The sequence below is a fragment of the Ascaphus truei genome, chromosome 2 (genome assembly GCF_040206685.1).
Source record: "Ascaphus truei isolate aAscTru1 chromosome 2, aAscTru1.hap1, whole genome shotgun sequence".
NCBI lineage: Eukaryota > Metazoa > Chordata > Amphibia > Anura > Ascaphidae > Ascaphus > Ascaphus truei.
The window spans coordinates 253,365,103-253,380,612 of record NC_134484.1 but is presented as its reverse complement, the minus strand read 5'-3'; the positions used below and the strand labels follow the sequence as shown (position 1 = coordinate 253,380,612).

At 40.9% G+C, this 15,510-nt stretch overlaps 1 protein-coding gene across 5 annotated transcripts in view; it reads right to left on the bottom strand.

Annotated features, from left to right (window-relative positions):
* Positions 1-15,510, bottom strand: part of LOC142487217 (uncharacterized) — a 40,561-nt gene that overhangs the window by 7,746 nt on the left and 17,305 nt on the right. For 4 of the 5 annotated variants that reach the window (XM_075586082.1, XM_075586081.1, XM_075586084.1 and 1 more), the window contains exons 8-14: positions 14,343-14,382; positions 12,876-12,909; positions 11,842-11,863; positions 10,545-10,589; positions 9,276-9,383; positions 7,761-7,836; positions 5,684-5,896 (exon numbers count right to left, since the gene is read on the bottom strand). In XM_075586082.1, coding sequence (XP_075442197.1) covers positions 5,684-5,896; positions 7,761-7,836; positions 9,276-9,383; positions 10,545-10,589; positions 11,842-11,863; positions 12,876-12,909; positions 14,343-14,382 — 538 coding nt within the window. The remainder of the gene's footprint in view (positions 1-5,683; positions 5,897-7,760; positions 7,837-9,275; positions 9,384-10,544; positions 10,590-11,841; positions 11,864-12,875; positions 12,910-14,342; positions 14,383-15,510) is intronic. The other variant, XM_075586085.1, reaches the window with a different exon arrangement.

Sequence of the window (15,510 nt, the reverse complement as noted above, 5' to 3'; positions counted from 1 at the left end):
TTATTTATATCGCGCAAAAAGTGTACAGGGAATTTTAAAAATACAATATGTGCAGCAAAAATCAGACAATGGGAAAGGAAATCCCTGCCCCGAAGAGCTTACAATCTAAGAGGTTTGAGGGGAAACTTACAGAGATAGCAGGTGAGGGAATAAGTGCTGTAGATGGGTGTGTTTGGCCACAATGGGTGGTATAAGTGACTGTGGGACAATAGCCATGAGTGCAGGCTATTGGGATGCTTGATTTGTGGGGCAGGTTTTAAGGTTAGTCAGTGTTAAATGAAAAAGTTAACACCATTTACAGGGGAAGAGATGGCAGGGAGGCGTGGGTTAGATCAGGTGTGTATGTCTGCGTTAAGGCTTAGGGGAGATCCCCAGCAGCACATAGTTATATCCCCTCTTAATGATCTACCTACAGCTTGTAAGGCAGCTCAATGTACATATGTGGATGACAGTATCTTATATGCACACAGCCCTAGCCTCTCCGACCTTGGACATGTACTTGAACTGGATTTTTCAAGACCTGAAAATTGGATTTCCCCTAAACAAATGGTTTTTAAACACTAAGACTAACAATGGTATTTGAGACCAAGGCTAAATCTCTAAAGTTACCAATGACGGAGCTACAGATCAGAATCCAAAAAACACCATTCTAGCCCATCACTAGTTTTAAATATCTGGGTATATGCAGTGCAGTCATACATGCAGAGAAACGAAAAGAAAAAGTGCAATCATAGTGCATTATCCCAAATGATTCGCATTTATCATATATCATTACTGAGAAGGAGTATCCTTGATATATATCAAAATTGGACTTATATTAAATATTGTTTATCATGATTACAACTCTTTAAAAACAGTTTAATATAACAAGGTTTAAAAAGCCCACCAATATATTGGCTGAACTTATTGGCTTGACTTCAGCGACGGTGGGTAAAATTGAAAATGTACTCACTAGAAGTAGCTAGAACATACGCCAGGTATGCAGATAGTCTTGGTGTGTTGGTAGTTCCCGGCTGGCTTATTCGTTTGGCTGTGGACGTGCTGTATCAGCTTCTCCTCTCTGGTTGGCCTCTCTGAGTGACATCACTTCTAAAGTGTCACTTCCTCAGGGGTGTAAGAAGGATTTTCTAGCACCCCCGAGGAAGCGATACTTTAGTTGTGAAACACATAGGGTGAAGGGTTAACGAAGAAGTAGTTTCGGAGATTCCCCAGCTGTGATTAGTGATGTCACTCAGAGGCTGGCCGGTGAACGCGATCAGAGCGGAGAAGCGGATACAGCACGTCCACAGCAAAAACAATTAAGCCAGCCGGGAACTACCAACACCCGAGACTATCTGCATACCTGGCGCATGTTCTAGCTACTTCTAACGAGTAGATTCTTAATTTTACCCAACGTCACTGAAGTCAAACCTTGTTATATTCAACTGTATTTAAAGAGTTTTATTAAATACTGTTCATCGTGATTACAAGTCCAATTCTGATTTATATCAAGGATACTCAGTCTCATTAATTTTAATCCCAAGTAATGATATATGATAAATGTGAATCATTTTGGATAATGCACTATGTTTGCACTTTTTTCTTGTCTTTCATTTCTCTGCATGTATGACTGGACTGCAAAATCACTGGGTTTCTTCAAGCAGCAGAGCTGATTTCAAAGGACACCCACCCACGACGGGTTTGATTTCACAGATCAAGGTTGTGACATGAACTGTCTTGTTTCCGCTCCAATAATCAGATTTCCCCAGAAAATGGGTAGACTTTTTAGGCAACTGTTGGACACAATTTGCATTAGCCATTCAAGTTGTTTGTTTAATATTAGACACAAGTTTGTTGTATATATGTGCACATTATAATTGCGGACACCTATTATATATTCACCAAGCTTAACTAGCGCTTTACACCAATTATCACTTCATCGGTGTATATGGCTTGACTCCCATTTAACATTTGGGTTACATATGGATACTCTGCATTAAAAAAACCTATGTGAAACTTGGTATACTGTATAGGAACAAATCCTCCCTAAACCAGCTGGTCAGAAAGCATACCGCACAGCAGATGCCAATGCCAATTATAGATTATGGGGACATACAGTAGTATATAGTACAGCACCCCAAACTCACAAACCAGACACTCTACAACTCAATATGATGCTGTGTCCTACAATGTAACTACAACACTCACCACTGGAAAATGCTCAAAGAACTAGATTGGTGAATCACTTGAGGCCAGACACAAAGTTTATTCTTCCTGTCTTGCATTCAAATACCTGCCTATCTGAACAAGCTCACCACCCCTACCACACGCAGCACTTATCCCATGAGATCGGACTCCAAAAGACTATTCACGGTCCAAAGGTTCAACAAAGGACCTGGCTGCTCCTCCGTGCACCTCACAACTGGAACAATCTACCAGACTTCCAAAGCCACCTCTCCAGTGCAAGTTCTTTCAAGACTAAAGATGGCTCACATTTTAATTTGGTCTGTAAGTTTGTTTTACATTATTTCATATAGCGCTTTTGTTCCAATGGGATGCAGAGTGCTTCACAATGACAGTTTAGTGCGTGGTAAGCAGCACATAGGAATTTTTACAGACACAGTCACTACCCCAAAGAGCTTACAATCTATATTTTTGGTGCCCGAGGCACAGGTAGATAGAGTGAATTGCCCATGGTCACAAGGAGCCGACATATGCCTATAACCTATTTTTAACTGTTCATGAAATGTCTTTAAATATAATGTATTACCGTGCCCAGGACATACCTGAAAACGAGAGGCAACTCTCAATGTAGTACTTCCTGGTAAAACATTTAATAAATAAATCTGTTGTGGCAATAGGACATTTTTAGAGCAGGAACGCCAGTGAGGATTAAACTAAAAGTTTTATTTCATCAACGTTTCCTGTCCAAGATTGGACCTTTTCGAGGTCCTTTATTTTGATATAGGTCCCTGCTCAAAACGTTAGTTTATTAACACAATGGAGTGTCTGCCCCATGAATTTCCTAAATGTCACTAGTGAACACATTTACATGGACGGATTCGAAGATAGAAACGTCACTGGCTTCCATACCATCTTTAAAGTGAACTCCCCCTGTCATGATTCTGTTGTCAAAACACCCTTTTATCCAGCCAACCCTTTGTTTAGTAGTCTCCTGTGTGAATGAAAGACTTTACTGAAATCTTAGTAAGCCACGTATACCGATGACTTTTTACTCGTCACTCAGTCAAGGAAATCTAAAAGAACAGTTTGACAACACCACCCCCTCCAATAAAAGCTGAATGCAAAGACATTGGCACAGGCTGTAAAAGAAGAGTAGTGCTCTTTTCCACACAGTGACTTCTTTGTTTTACTTTCAGAACCTTACAAAATCAAATAATGCATTATGATTTGTACTAAACCTTGTAAGAGAACCTCGTTTGATTTAAAATCAAACTTTAATAGTATCAATATTATAAAATAATATTGATACTATTAAAGTTTGATTTTAAATACTTCACCATTTCATATACTAGGAGTGCTAAAATAGGGGCCACTTTTTCCCTTGTTCTCTTACAAGGTTTAGTACATATCTTTCATTAGCCCCAGCACCCAGTTTTCGTAGGGACTCTAGCCGTAGTGGATATCCAAACCTGTCCCTTTCCCCATCTTGCAATGAATTAGGATTATCTGTGCATGTATGTATGTATGTATGTATGTATGTACAAAACAACAAAGAAGTCCAGAGCAACATTCAATGTGACAAATGCACAGTGAAATACACACACACACACATATATATTCGACAAACCTATACATTTGCACGCCCCGGGCGAGTGGATTTAACATCGTGGCGAGCTCCTATTGGCCCAAGCAGCACATGTGTGGTACTAGGTGGCGAGTAGATTGTATGTGTATGTGTGTGTGTGTGTGTGTGTGTGTGTGTGTGTGTGTGTGTGTGTGTGTGTGTATATATATATATATATATATATATCTCTTGAAAGGGTCATTTAGTTAACCCTTTGGCCAAAGGGTATAAGCCTGCAAGCCACTTTCAAGGCATGACCATAATATTGCAGGTCCTAACACCGACTGATTAAAATCCTTATTTACCTCTATAATTAGAGGCAGGATGGTCCTGGCATTGAACCTGTCGCAACCAGCTGCATGAAAAAACCTGCTTACTTGGACAGTGGGGAGGGGTGAGCTTTAAACCCTGGGTGGGAGGAGCCAGCAGGACAAGGTTAACAAACACACCGATACCCAGCAAGCCCTCAGAACCCCCCCAAAATTACCACAAATATATATAGGTATATAAGTGTCAAAAGGTGGTCATGCCTTGAAAGTGGCTCGCTGGCTTATACGCTTTGGCCAAAGGGTTAACTAAATTACCATTTTTCAAGAGATATAGATATATATATACATATATTTCACTGTGTATTTTTGTCACATTGGATGTTGCTCTGGACTTTTGTTTCTTGTTTTGTACAATTAGCCACGCCCAGTAGCACTCCTTTTGACACACATGTGGTAATTTTGGGGGGTTTCTGAGAGCTTGCTGGGTATCTGACACACACACACACACGGATTGCCCTATGGCGATAATTATAAATACAGCTCAACCCCGTTAGAACGCGGTGCTTTGGGTCCAACAATCACACCGCGCTATAAGCGGGTCTTGTTTTTGCGCAAGAGAATTGCACCCCTCAGGGATTCCATGGCCGCCGGAGGGGGAGAGCTGGGATAACTCTCCAAGCTTTCCCAGGCTCGGTGGCGCAGCATCACTCCCACGCAGGACTGATCTGGCATCAGCATCAGCTGGCAGCTCTCTCCTCTCCCTGCTTCTGCCGTCAGCTTCCGGCTGGGAGAGGAGAGAGGAAACATGACGTTGCGTTGCCATGGCGTCATTGGATGCCGGAGACGAGGAGGAGGGGGGTACGTGCCGGCAGGGGTGTGCAGAGTGAAGAGTTTGCGCACCCCTGAAGTGGACAACAGAAGCAACTAGAGACATCCAGCTCCCTGCCACCGGGGACATGACAAGCCCTGGTCACCCCTGCAGGGCACAGGCAGGGCTAGATCTGGCCTGGGGTGGGGGACAGAGGGGAGGGGGCAGGGTAGAGGTAATCAGGGGCAGGTGGCATCGGAAAACAGCATGGTAAGAAGATCTGCATGGTACTGTATATATGTTCAGTAGAAAAAAATCCACATTACTTACAAAAACATTGGGAGCCACGCTTGCATCGCGTTATAAGTGGATTCACATTGTAACGAATCGCGTTATAATGGGGTTGAGCTGTATATGCAACAATTAACTTAAAAAAATTAAATATTCTGACATTCAATCCCACTCATTTACCTTCCAAGGCTGATGTTAATAATATCACTTAGCGCAAGGACTTTTATAGTTGGTGATTAAACATTTCCTGACCCCTTACGTTGTTTTTTGTTCCCATTGCGTCACGGACTGAAATATACAAATATATAAATATAGTTTCTTTGAGGAGGCTCAAATAAACAGTAAGATGGCCAGACAGGAATAAGACATGTAGGTTCATGATCATTTATCCCCTTTGGCAAACTACTTCAGCCTCAAACAGAACAGAACCAATGAATGACTATCCACTCAAGTGAAAAGAAGTCTCCCAATAAAGATTTGATTTGGTTTATAAGACACAGGGCCAAAGATAGTGAGCATCTAACTTACCAGGGCAGCTGTTGCTTCTGCCTTGGGAAAACAAGGTGAATTTGGAGAGGATATCTGCAGAATCTCTCCTTGCTTTCTTTCTCATCTGGGAATCCTCTGCGGAGGTTGAACTTTCAATTAAGGGCAAGTCTTTTGCATCGCATGCAGAAGTGGAAGGGGCTTCGTCAAGCTGCTCCTCTTCCTTTGGCAACTTCCTTTTTCGGCTTTCCAAACCTTAAAAAAAAATTAAAAATGTGCTAATTATTTCTAGTGTTAAATCAAAGTGTCTATATCTAATTAATGTATGTATGTATATACATACGCAATGTAGTGCAACACATGGGAATGGCCGAGATTCAGAATGAAGGCAGCGGCCACCCTGCCGTGACGCGCGCCCATGCTTGGCGTGCTCACTGTATTATCAAATGAGCATGGCCACACTGACGCTTCGTGCGCGCGTACGCTTGGCAATGCTCAGCCCTTGGGGCGACATGGAAACGTGATTTCCAAGCTCTCCGAAGGGTCACATGACCGTTCTGCAACGAATCAGCACCAGTCAATGCACTCCCTACCAGAGAAGATAAAAACAGAGTATTATTTCCCAGTTCTAAAGATTGAGAAATAAAGTGTAGTACACCAATACTACAGATAGATTTCATACATTTTATGTTGATATTGTTGCCGGTCTACTTGGCACACACACGAGATCCGGCCAATGACACGCCCCCTCCATTAAACACCACGCCCCCCGCTCACAAATTGCAGAAGGACAGCCTAGCACTCATGCTTAGAGAGTGGTGACGTCTCCGCTCAAGCATGAGCGCGCGTCGCAGCAGCGTGGCCGCAGCTTTAGGCCTACGGCCCCAGTGTTCACTGCGGCACACGCGCCTGGCAGGGGCTCGGCCATGACATCACACGGCTGGTTCGCCCTCATTGGCTGAACCGCCGCCATGGCCAATGTGGTTCGCCCTCATTCGCTGAACCGCCGCCGTGGCGTGCCCAATGCTCGACCGCCGCACCAAAAAAAAAAAAAATCTTGTCTTTTGGCCAAGGCGGTCGCGCATCGCGGCTTGTGTGCGCACGCACACACGCCGATTGGGGCCTGTCCCATAGAAGGCTGTACCTTCTGTGTTGCACGTTGTAGCGTTCAGTCGTGGCTACTGGGGACCTAGCCTTATGCCGGAAGTCCCACAAAAATCCTATCCCTCAAAAGATGCATTCTGTGCGCTACTATATGTGCATGTGTGATTCATCTGCTCATTGAGTTTAAGACTGGAAGCCACGCTGGCTCCATGACGCTGTGTATTATGCTTTCTCTGGGACTAAATAATAATGAAGCCCCAATGCAGAAGAAGCAATAAAACACGATTTATAAATTCAGTCAGTCATTCACAATGGCAACCGTATGAAACTGGTCCTTAAAGGAGGCAAGCCAAGCTGCACTTAAAAAATAAATATATTACATATATTTTTGTTTTAATATATGCAGCTTTTGATTACCTTTATTGACAACTAATTATCTAAGCCGTCAATCGATTCATTCTCCAGTGATCGATCAACAAAATGCTGCTTCCAAGGGTTCACTAAATGGCTGCCTTTTAGTTTCAATCAATCCTTCAGTAAGTGTTACTCAGCAGCTACAATGTATCTGGATATTACCAAGGTAACAGTATCTATTGTTACCATTTCCAGCCCCAAACTGCTGGGAATATTGGCAACAAATGATCACAAACAGGAAAGTGTTGCAAAGATCTTGCACTGCTGGGGAAGTGTGCTAAAACCTGCTATAGAAATGAAAGGATGCTCAGTACATTACATCTCATTAAAAATGACATTGAGTGGAATAATAATAATAAAAAAATAATGTAGTACAAGTATTATCTAATACTACAGAACCGATTTATTTACATATATATAAAAAAAAAACACGTAGGATATTGCATGGATTGCTCCTTTAAAATAAATTACATGCAATATGCAATCTGGACAACACATATTAAAAAGTAACATGCAAAAATGTTACTCAATTTTTTTTATTGGACCGAGAGGCTGCCACAATAAATAGTTCAAAACCTGAATTTGTGCACAAAAAGAATACCTGGAATCTCTGTGCATTCTTCATCCTTGGATCCAAGGTCTTTGTCGAGTTCAGAATTAATTGATAATTTCCCCTTCTGGAAAAATGGTTTTCATTTTAAAACCAAAACAGCAATTCTTGTATAAAAAAAACTTCAATAACTTCAATGCTATGTACGCTGGTATTTTCTTCTAAATCGGACACACACACACACACACAAACACACGTATGGATATGCATATTTGTATGTGTGCTTGTAAGTATATGTAGGACTGCGAAAATGAATGTTTGTATATGTAGGCAAATGTGTATAGTCATATGTTAACATATGTATGTAATATGTGCTCACATGTATTGCACAAACAAAGAAATGTATGTTTATAATCATTTTGTTTTCTTTATTCCCTCTTACCTGGAATTTAGTTTGTCTGTTGTATAATTACATAACAATAATCATTACCACTTATTTTTTCAACTGTAATTCATCATATTACAACATGCAAAGACGTATCGCATTTTACCCTCTAGAGCAGGGGAGCGGAAACTTTTAAATCTCCCCCCCTGCGCGCGCCCCCCCCTCAGTTCCGGCGGCAAATGCCGCCAGGGGGGTCATGAGAGGTCTCGTGACCCCGCAGCATCATTTGATGCCGAGTTGCTATGGAGACACGTCGCTGGAAGCGACTGTAAGTAAATTTACAGGGGCCTTGCGTGGTTCCCCGGCATTTCATTTAAATGCCTTCACGGAAGCGCGGGGCCTCTTTAAACACTGCGCCCTCCTAGAAAATCCCACACCCCCAGTGTGCGCACCCGTGATCTAGAGCAGTGGTGACCAAACTGGTGGGCGCGGCAGTTACTGAGGCCCTGCGCTCTTCCCCAAAGCATTTCAATTAAATGCCGGGGAGCGCCAAGGCCTCTGTAACTGACTTACCTTGGCTCCGGGCGAAGCGTTGCCATGGCAACGCGTCGTCAAATGACAAATGAGCAGGCAGGGTGGTGCAGCACCAAAAGCTTGCGTACCCCTGTAATGCTCCTGGGCGGTGGTACTGGGCAGCTCGTCCGTGTATGGTCTGCCAGTGACTGCTTTCTCTGCGGTTGGGGATTGCTATGATCTGTTACCTCTGGCATTCCCCGACGGTGGGGAACATAAGATGGGTTACATCTGCACATAGTTACTGAGATTCTGAGCAACTGCCTTTTCTGAATAAGAACAATTTGAGATTCAAAGGAGAGTAAGCCATTTGTTTGCAAAAGGTATCAAACTACCTAGGTTTTCATTTTGTTTTCCTTTTTTGAATGTACAGAACACCACTGTGTTTTTCTATATACTTCTATCACTTTTCCTTAAAAAATGGCCGTTATGTAATATTATTATTTTGTCCCCTTATAAACACTTAAAAAAAACTGACCCAGTTAATAGTTCTTCTGTTTAAACCCCTTCACAGCCAAAGGAACTGCAATGCATTAGCAACAAGTTTGCTAAACCATACATACTCCATGCACAATGCGACATTTGATGAACAAGTAGTAAAAACCTACACTGCTCTCTTTAGTCTTCATACTAAACACCTTCATAACTGCATCCAGGTCCTCTGAAAGGGTCTGCACTAGGGTTGCTTCTGCTTGTGATGCGATCTTGAATTTTTCCTGTAAGTGCAGAAAACACAAAATGTTGGCTGAAATGCATTGTGTCTCGTGAAGCTGTTCGGAAAAAAAGTTGCAGTACAGTATTTAGATTTGCTGAACTTCTGGCAGAGGGATAAAAACACATTTTAAATGTTTTATTTTTTATTAGAAATACATTGTTACTGCTTCATGTGTAACAGTGGGATGTACGGTAGATTACTGCACCAATGTTTCACCGTACTCACCAGCCAGCATTGAGGCTTGCTAAAAGCTTCTACTGTATGTATTGGTCTAGACTGAGCAGTGATTCGCAGCAGGCGGTTTGTGAGGTGTTTCCAAGGGTTCAGCAAAAAAATAATAATAATAATAATAATAATAATAATGGCACATTCCAGGCGATATAGTGGATTCCGGAGCATGTGGCGGAACTACGTGCTTAGTAAGGTCTTAGCCGCTGCAATGCCTTGTGGGGTTGGACTTTTGAAGTTCACGCAGTAATTGACATATACAGTGTATGTCTGTCTTCATACGGAGGAACACTTTGGGGCCCTGTTAATAAGCGTGTATTTCCCCTCCCCCCGCAACCCCACCTTCATGAGCTCAGGACGCTGACACTATACTGCCTGGGATCAGTCAAACAGTTATCGGCAGTCTGATGAGTAGGTAATAATATTAATTAATTAGGGGTTTGAGTGATAAACATTTCCTAGCGGGAGGTGCACAATGTAAAAAAAAAGGTTGGGAACCGCTGCTCTAGAAGTAACCTCATTGCCACTGAAGCAGGAGTGTCAGGTTCAAATCCTAGTGCCAGTTCCTTCATAATCTTGGGGAAGATCCCCTGTCCATCTGGAACCAAGCAATTAACACAAACACAGAACCGACAGCAGAACTTGATCCGCTGTGTCTGCCCACTTTTTACACTTTAATATCATACTTGTCACTATCCTAAAAGATATTTAGTACACATACAAAAATCTATGTACATATGCACTCAACATACTCACATACAATGTAATTTAATAATTATTAATAATATTGCTTAGAGTGGACATTGGGATCCTAATCGGATTATACCATTTCAAAGTTAATATCTATGTGTTACACAAGACAAATACTTGTGCCGAAATTGAAGAGGCAGCAGTAGGAAACAAATACAGTCAAATAAAATGTCTGAAAACTTACCATATATTTTAAAACCATCTCTTTTTGGTTAATTGTACTCAACATCTGAAACAAGAAAAGGGCATAGAAATATGCTATTTATACAAATGTGAACACACGAGCTATCTATATATACGATAATCGATAATATAATACATAAAATATATTATACATTTATTTTCCTTGTGATCTCGGTTTCCTCATATTTATCAGACAGTGTGTCAATTTGCACAGAAGTTTGCGATGCACTGAAAAAAACAGGTGTGCGCACTCATTTGTCTGTGAGACTTCAATAAAAGTACGATTTTTTTTATGGGGCCCCCGAGTGATTTTTGCCTGGTTCAGTGCTCTGTCTACACATTGCGAACTTCTGGGTTCAACCCATGAACTGCATGCCCGGACTGGCAGGAATCTTAGGAGGACAGCAGGCACGCACCGAGGTGATTTTAAAAAGGTACCAGCATTGGATTCATATACTCATTATACAGTCCTTGATATTGCCTTAAAAGTACAATTTTCTAGCACTATAGCCATTATTGTGAGTACTGCTGGATGTCACACTAGGCAAAATATATATTATGTGCTCAAATTTATATTCACCACTACCTCAGGTGCCCACCTGACCCCATTGAATGCCATTCCCGTAGTAATCATTATGTAGCATCATTTGCCTAGGATGGTCTAAGCAGCTGAGCACCATTCCCCTTTTCTGGACTTTACTTTGCCTTTCACAGAAGACAGAACTTGTATCTTGATTTTTTAATTTACTTAATGTGGATCAATTTAAAACAAATTTGTTTTTATAGTTACATCATATATCTTTTACTTTGTTCATTATTTATTTTGGAAATGGATAGGAGTTGTTTCTACGGCTTTATTGTGAAATAAGCCATGGCAATTTAAAGGTGAAGCAGTGATTGGGGAACATAGATTGAGCACTTGATGATGTGCTATGAAACAGTTGCTGTAAAACATACTTACCACACTTCAAATTAAACCTCTTATCTGAACAAAGTCCAGCACAATCATTGTATGTATGCATACACAAGTATTACCTACACATGTATATTTTAGAATGTTGGAAATTCTATTTTTACAAACGCACACATAGGTTTATATATTTAAGTGCAAGTTAATCACAGGTAAACAATCTGCAGTAGTGCACTTAGTAAGACAGGGTCCACAGGGTCAAATATTTGAGATGGTTGGATATACGCAACATCTATTTCTATGACAGCAAGTTGAACAGAAATGTTCATACAGTATGCTAGTAGAATGTAATAATAAAAATGGTTAAAATAAATAAAAAAATACTTACTTTGTTATACCAGGCCTCCTGCCTAAAAAGGAAAAGAGAGTTTTAATATTAAAAATATAGATTAGAAGACCCCTTAGTCTTTGGGGCGGTCTTACCAGAACTAAAAAACGGCGAGGACGAACGGAGCTGCTCTTTTTCGCGAGTCGTGAGTGTGGTCAATCTGTGCTTGGCCTTTTGATTTCTTGTGAGTGCGATTCTAAATATTTTTGCTTTTTAAATCTAGAACAGAATCACACTGTGCCTTTTTTTGTATTTTCTCGTTACATGATATTGTTGTGACCGAGGCATCTTCACCACTACAATCTGGAATCGACATTTTGCTCATAGGAGCTATACATATGCCTGAACCCTACTTACACTATGTGTAGGTTTTATCCTATGCTTTCACTTATTGCTGATCCCTTTACTGTGTTGAGATATAGATAGACACAGTATATATATACACACACAAAAAAGGGACAGACACTCCGATATGCAAAAAAAGTGACATTTATTGATTCAACATTTTGGTCCCCACTGGGACCTCTCTCTTGAGGAAGGTCCCTATGGGGACCGAAATGTTAAGTCAATAAATGTCACTTTTTTGCATATTGGGGTGACTGTCTCTTTTTTCCTTTTTCTGTATCTTTTTGGACAGTATGCACCCTCCCTTTACCATTATTTTTTTGTTTTGTGCGTGCCCCGTTTTTGATTGTGAGTGCACGCGCGCGGCCTGTTTGCGCTCTGATGTCTGCCGTGTAAATGAATGGGACTAACATTTTCCCAAGCACAGGGGGAAGATATATTCTCAACATATTGAATAGGAGTTAAAAAAAAAAAAAAAAGCAAATAAAATGAAGTGGTAGTGACAGACAGCAATCTAAATTAAAGCAGTCAAAACGGTGACATTTCAATGAATTCCTGGAAAAATACATGCACAAGTGAATCCAAAAAATGAAAAATCTCTTGATAAAGAGGAGTTTAAAAAGAAAGTTTTCAAATGAAAATACTTTTTTTTTATTTAGTTATTTTTACAAAGTGCATATAGAACTTACTTTCGGTGACGTAAAACATTTTCTTTCCAAAAATCTGGGGGGAGGAAAACAAAATCACAATGGGTTGTGTAATGACCATTTCACTTACAGTTGACAAAATGTAACACCATAAAAAACAAAAACAAAAAAAAAAACATTTGGTCCTCAAAAGAATGGACATTGTCTGCATTACAAAGATATTTTCCAGTTTCACAAGATACTGGTGAAGTTAAAGGTTACAGCTTCTTAAAAGGGGATTTAAATGTCTATCCAATAGGAAGCCACAACCGATGATGATGTAACTTCCTATTGGCCCAAGATTTGGCAGCCATTTTGTTGTCCTTAAGGGAGATTTAAACCCAGTAACTTCAGGAACCATGGGTCCTTGAAATTTAAATTGGTGACGTTTGCCTCGGGGGACCAGCAGTTAATACCCTGTAAAAAAATGTAAATTTAAATAAATACATTAGGAGAACTGCTCTTTAACAATTGCAGCAAATTTACACCTGTGCTTGCAACACTGTTCGTATCGGAAAAACAGCAACTCCATTACTAAAGTTACAAACTGACTGTTTTCCATGCAGAGGATAACAAATCGAAACAGATGTCTTTCACTCCATGAATTTTAATTTTCAATATAATATTTATAATTTGCTTGCCATAGCACATGGAAAACTTTTACGTATTTAAGGTGAAGCAGTAGTCATGTTTAGAACCGCTTAAAGCTTAGGGTGACCAGACGGCCCGGTTTAGCCGGGCAGTTCCAATTTTTGCCCCCTGTCCTGGTGTCCCGAAATGTATCTAAATGTCTCGGTCTTCTATCTAAATGCTACCTGGCACTATCACGCTCGCCGTTTGCGCAACATTTGTCCCGGGAAAAATATTGTCACCTATTAAAGCTGCTTAATATTTAGGGGGATAATGGAGTCATAACATGTTTATGTTTTGCTGATCTATTTCGAATCGTATTTTCTAAATCTTAATTTTCTGAAGAATTTCCACCTGTTTATTATTGCACTAGCTGTTAAGGGACTTTAAAATGGTAAAATGAAACATTTATTTTTACGATGAGTAGAGAGACTTGCTGCTTTAACAGGTTTTGAACAGAAATGTCGTCCAGTGGTGACAGACCTAACAGTTCAGGATATATTTACTTCTGTCTCTGTGTATACAGGAGACACCCCGGTATAAATAAACCAGCTGCCAAGCCTATGAGGTCAGTTATTGACAGGCTTGCAGGCAGGAAGCTTCTCATCAACCATCTTGGAAGAGGTCAAAAACTGTCTTTTTTTAGAACCAGCTGGTTGTCTGGTGTAGTAAGGACCAGGAGACCCCCTTATTCAGGCCTCTATTAAAAAGAGGGGTTCAACTGAGCGGCTGATATTTTAAAATACACACAAAAAAAAAAAACACATTCTTTCCCAACCCACGAAAAGAAGATTTCCTGCAGTCAAGACTTACAGCCTTTATTGTATTATACAAACCTACCATTCTTGATGCTGCTTTGGGACTCATGCCTTGATGAAATCTAGAAAACAAAACTGTTATTTCACATGCATGTATTCCATGCATACATGAAATATATATATATATATTCATTATCTTGAGCCCTTGTCGATCCACTGCTGCATGAAGCCCTTCCCAATTTTCTTCCAGGTAATTGTCCGTTTCCTTTTCCCATCTTACTTTTAGTTGTCTCAGTCTTTTGACTGAGTAAATATACACACACACCACACACCACACACCACACACCACACACCACACACCACACACCACACACCACACACCACACACCACACACCACACACCACACTTTAAATGCCCTTTTTTGGGTGAAGAGAGTTGGAGGATGTTCAGAATCGCTCAGAGATAGTAAGCTTTCAGCAACCCGTAAAAACAACAAAACAGGCAGCGCTACCCACAATAGTATGACAGAGTATATATTACCTTATGTATAAATGACCAAACATGCATAAGGGGCTGCCCAAGATACAAAAAACTGACCCCCTGGTCAGAACTATAGTATGGAAAGGGAAAGTATCTACTGGCGCCAAATAAGATATATACTGCAAAAGGATATAAGAAAACCAAGCCTGTTGGCTGTAGACACGAAACTCCTCACGTTGTGCTTAAAGAAAAGAAAAAGCACAACACATAGCGTAATACTGTGACTATAAACGGACAACACTTAACAACATGTAACAGCTGAAAAATAAATTGGTGAAATCTCAATATTAAAACATTTAATAACAATTATAAATAATATATATTACACACGGACATTTAATAAACAAATAATGCGATAAAAATAGAAGCACTCTGCACCGCCGATGGAGATAGTAGCAATGCCTACTCACCAGATGGAATGAGTAAGTAGGCGGTGGATAATTTTGAGAGTATCCCCTCTCGTTTGTAAAGCTGCTCTCTGCTGGCTGGCGTCTCTGGGACCGTAAGTGTGAAGATCTTGGTACGGTGCCTTCCGCGACTCACTTGGGAAGACGCCCAGGAGGTGATGAACAGCAACAGCTGATTCAATACGCCGTCGACATCAGCAGGAAAACCAGTTAGCAGCAAACGCAGATTCAGCAGCAGCAGCTGATGCAGCACGCCGTCGGTGTCAGCGGGCTGGCTGGTCTGCTGCAAGCGCAGAAGGAAC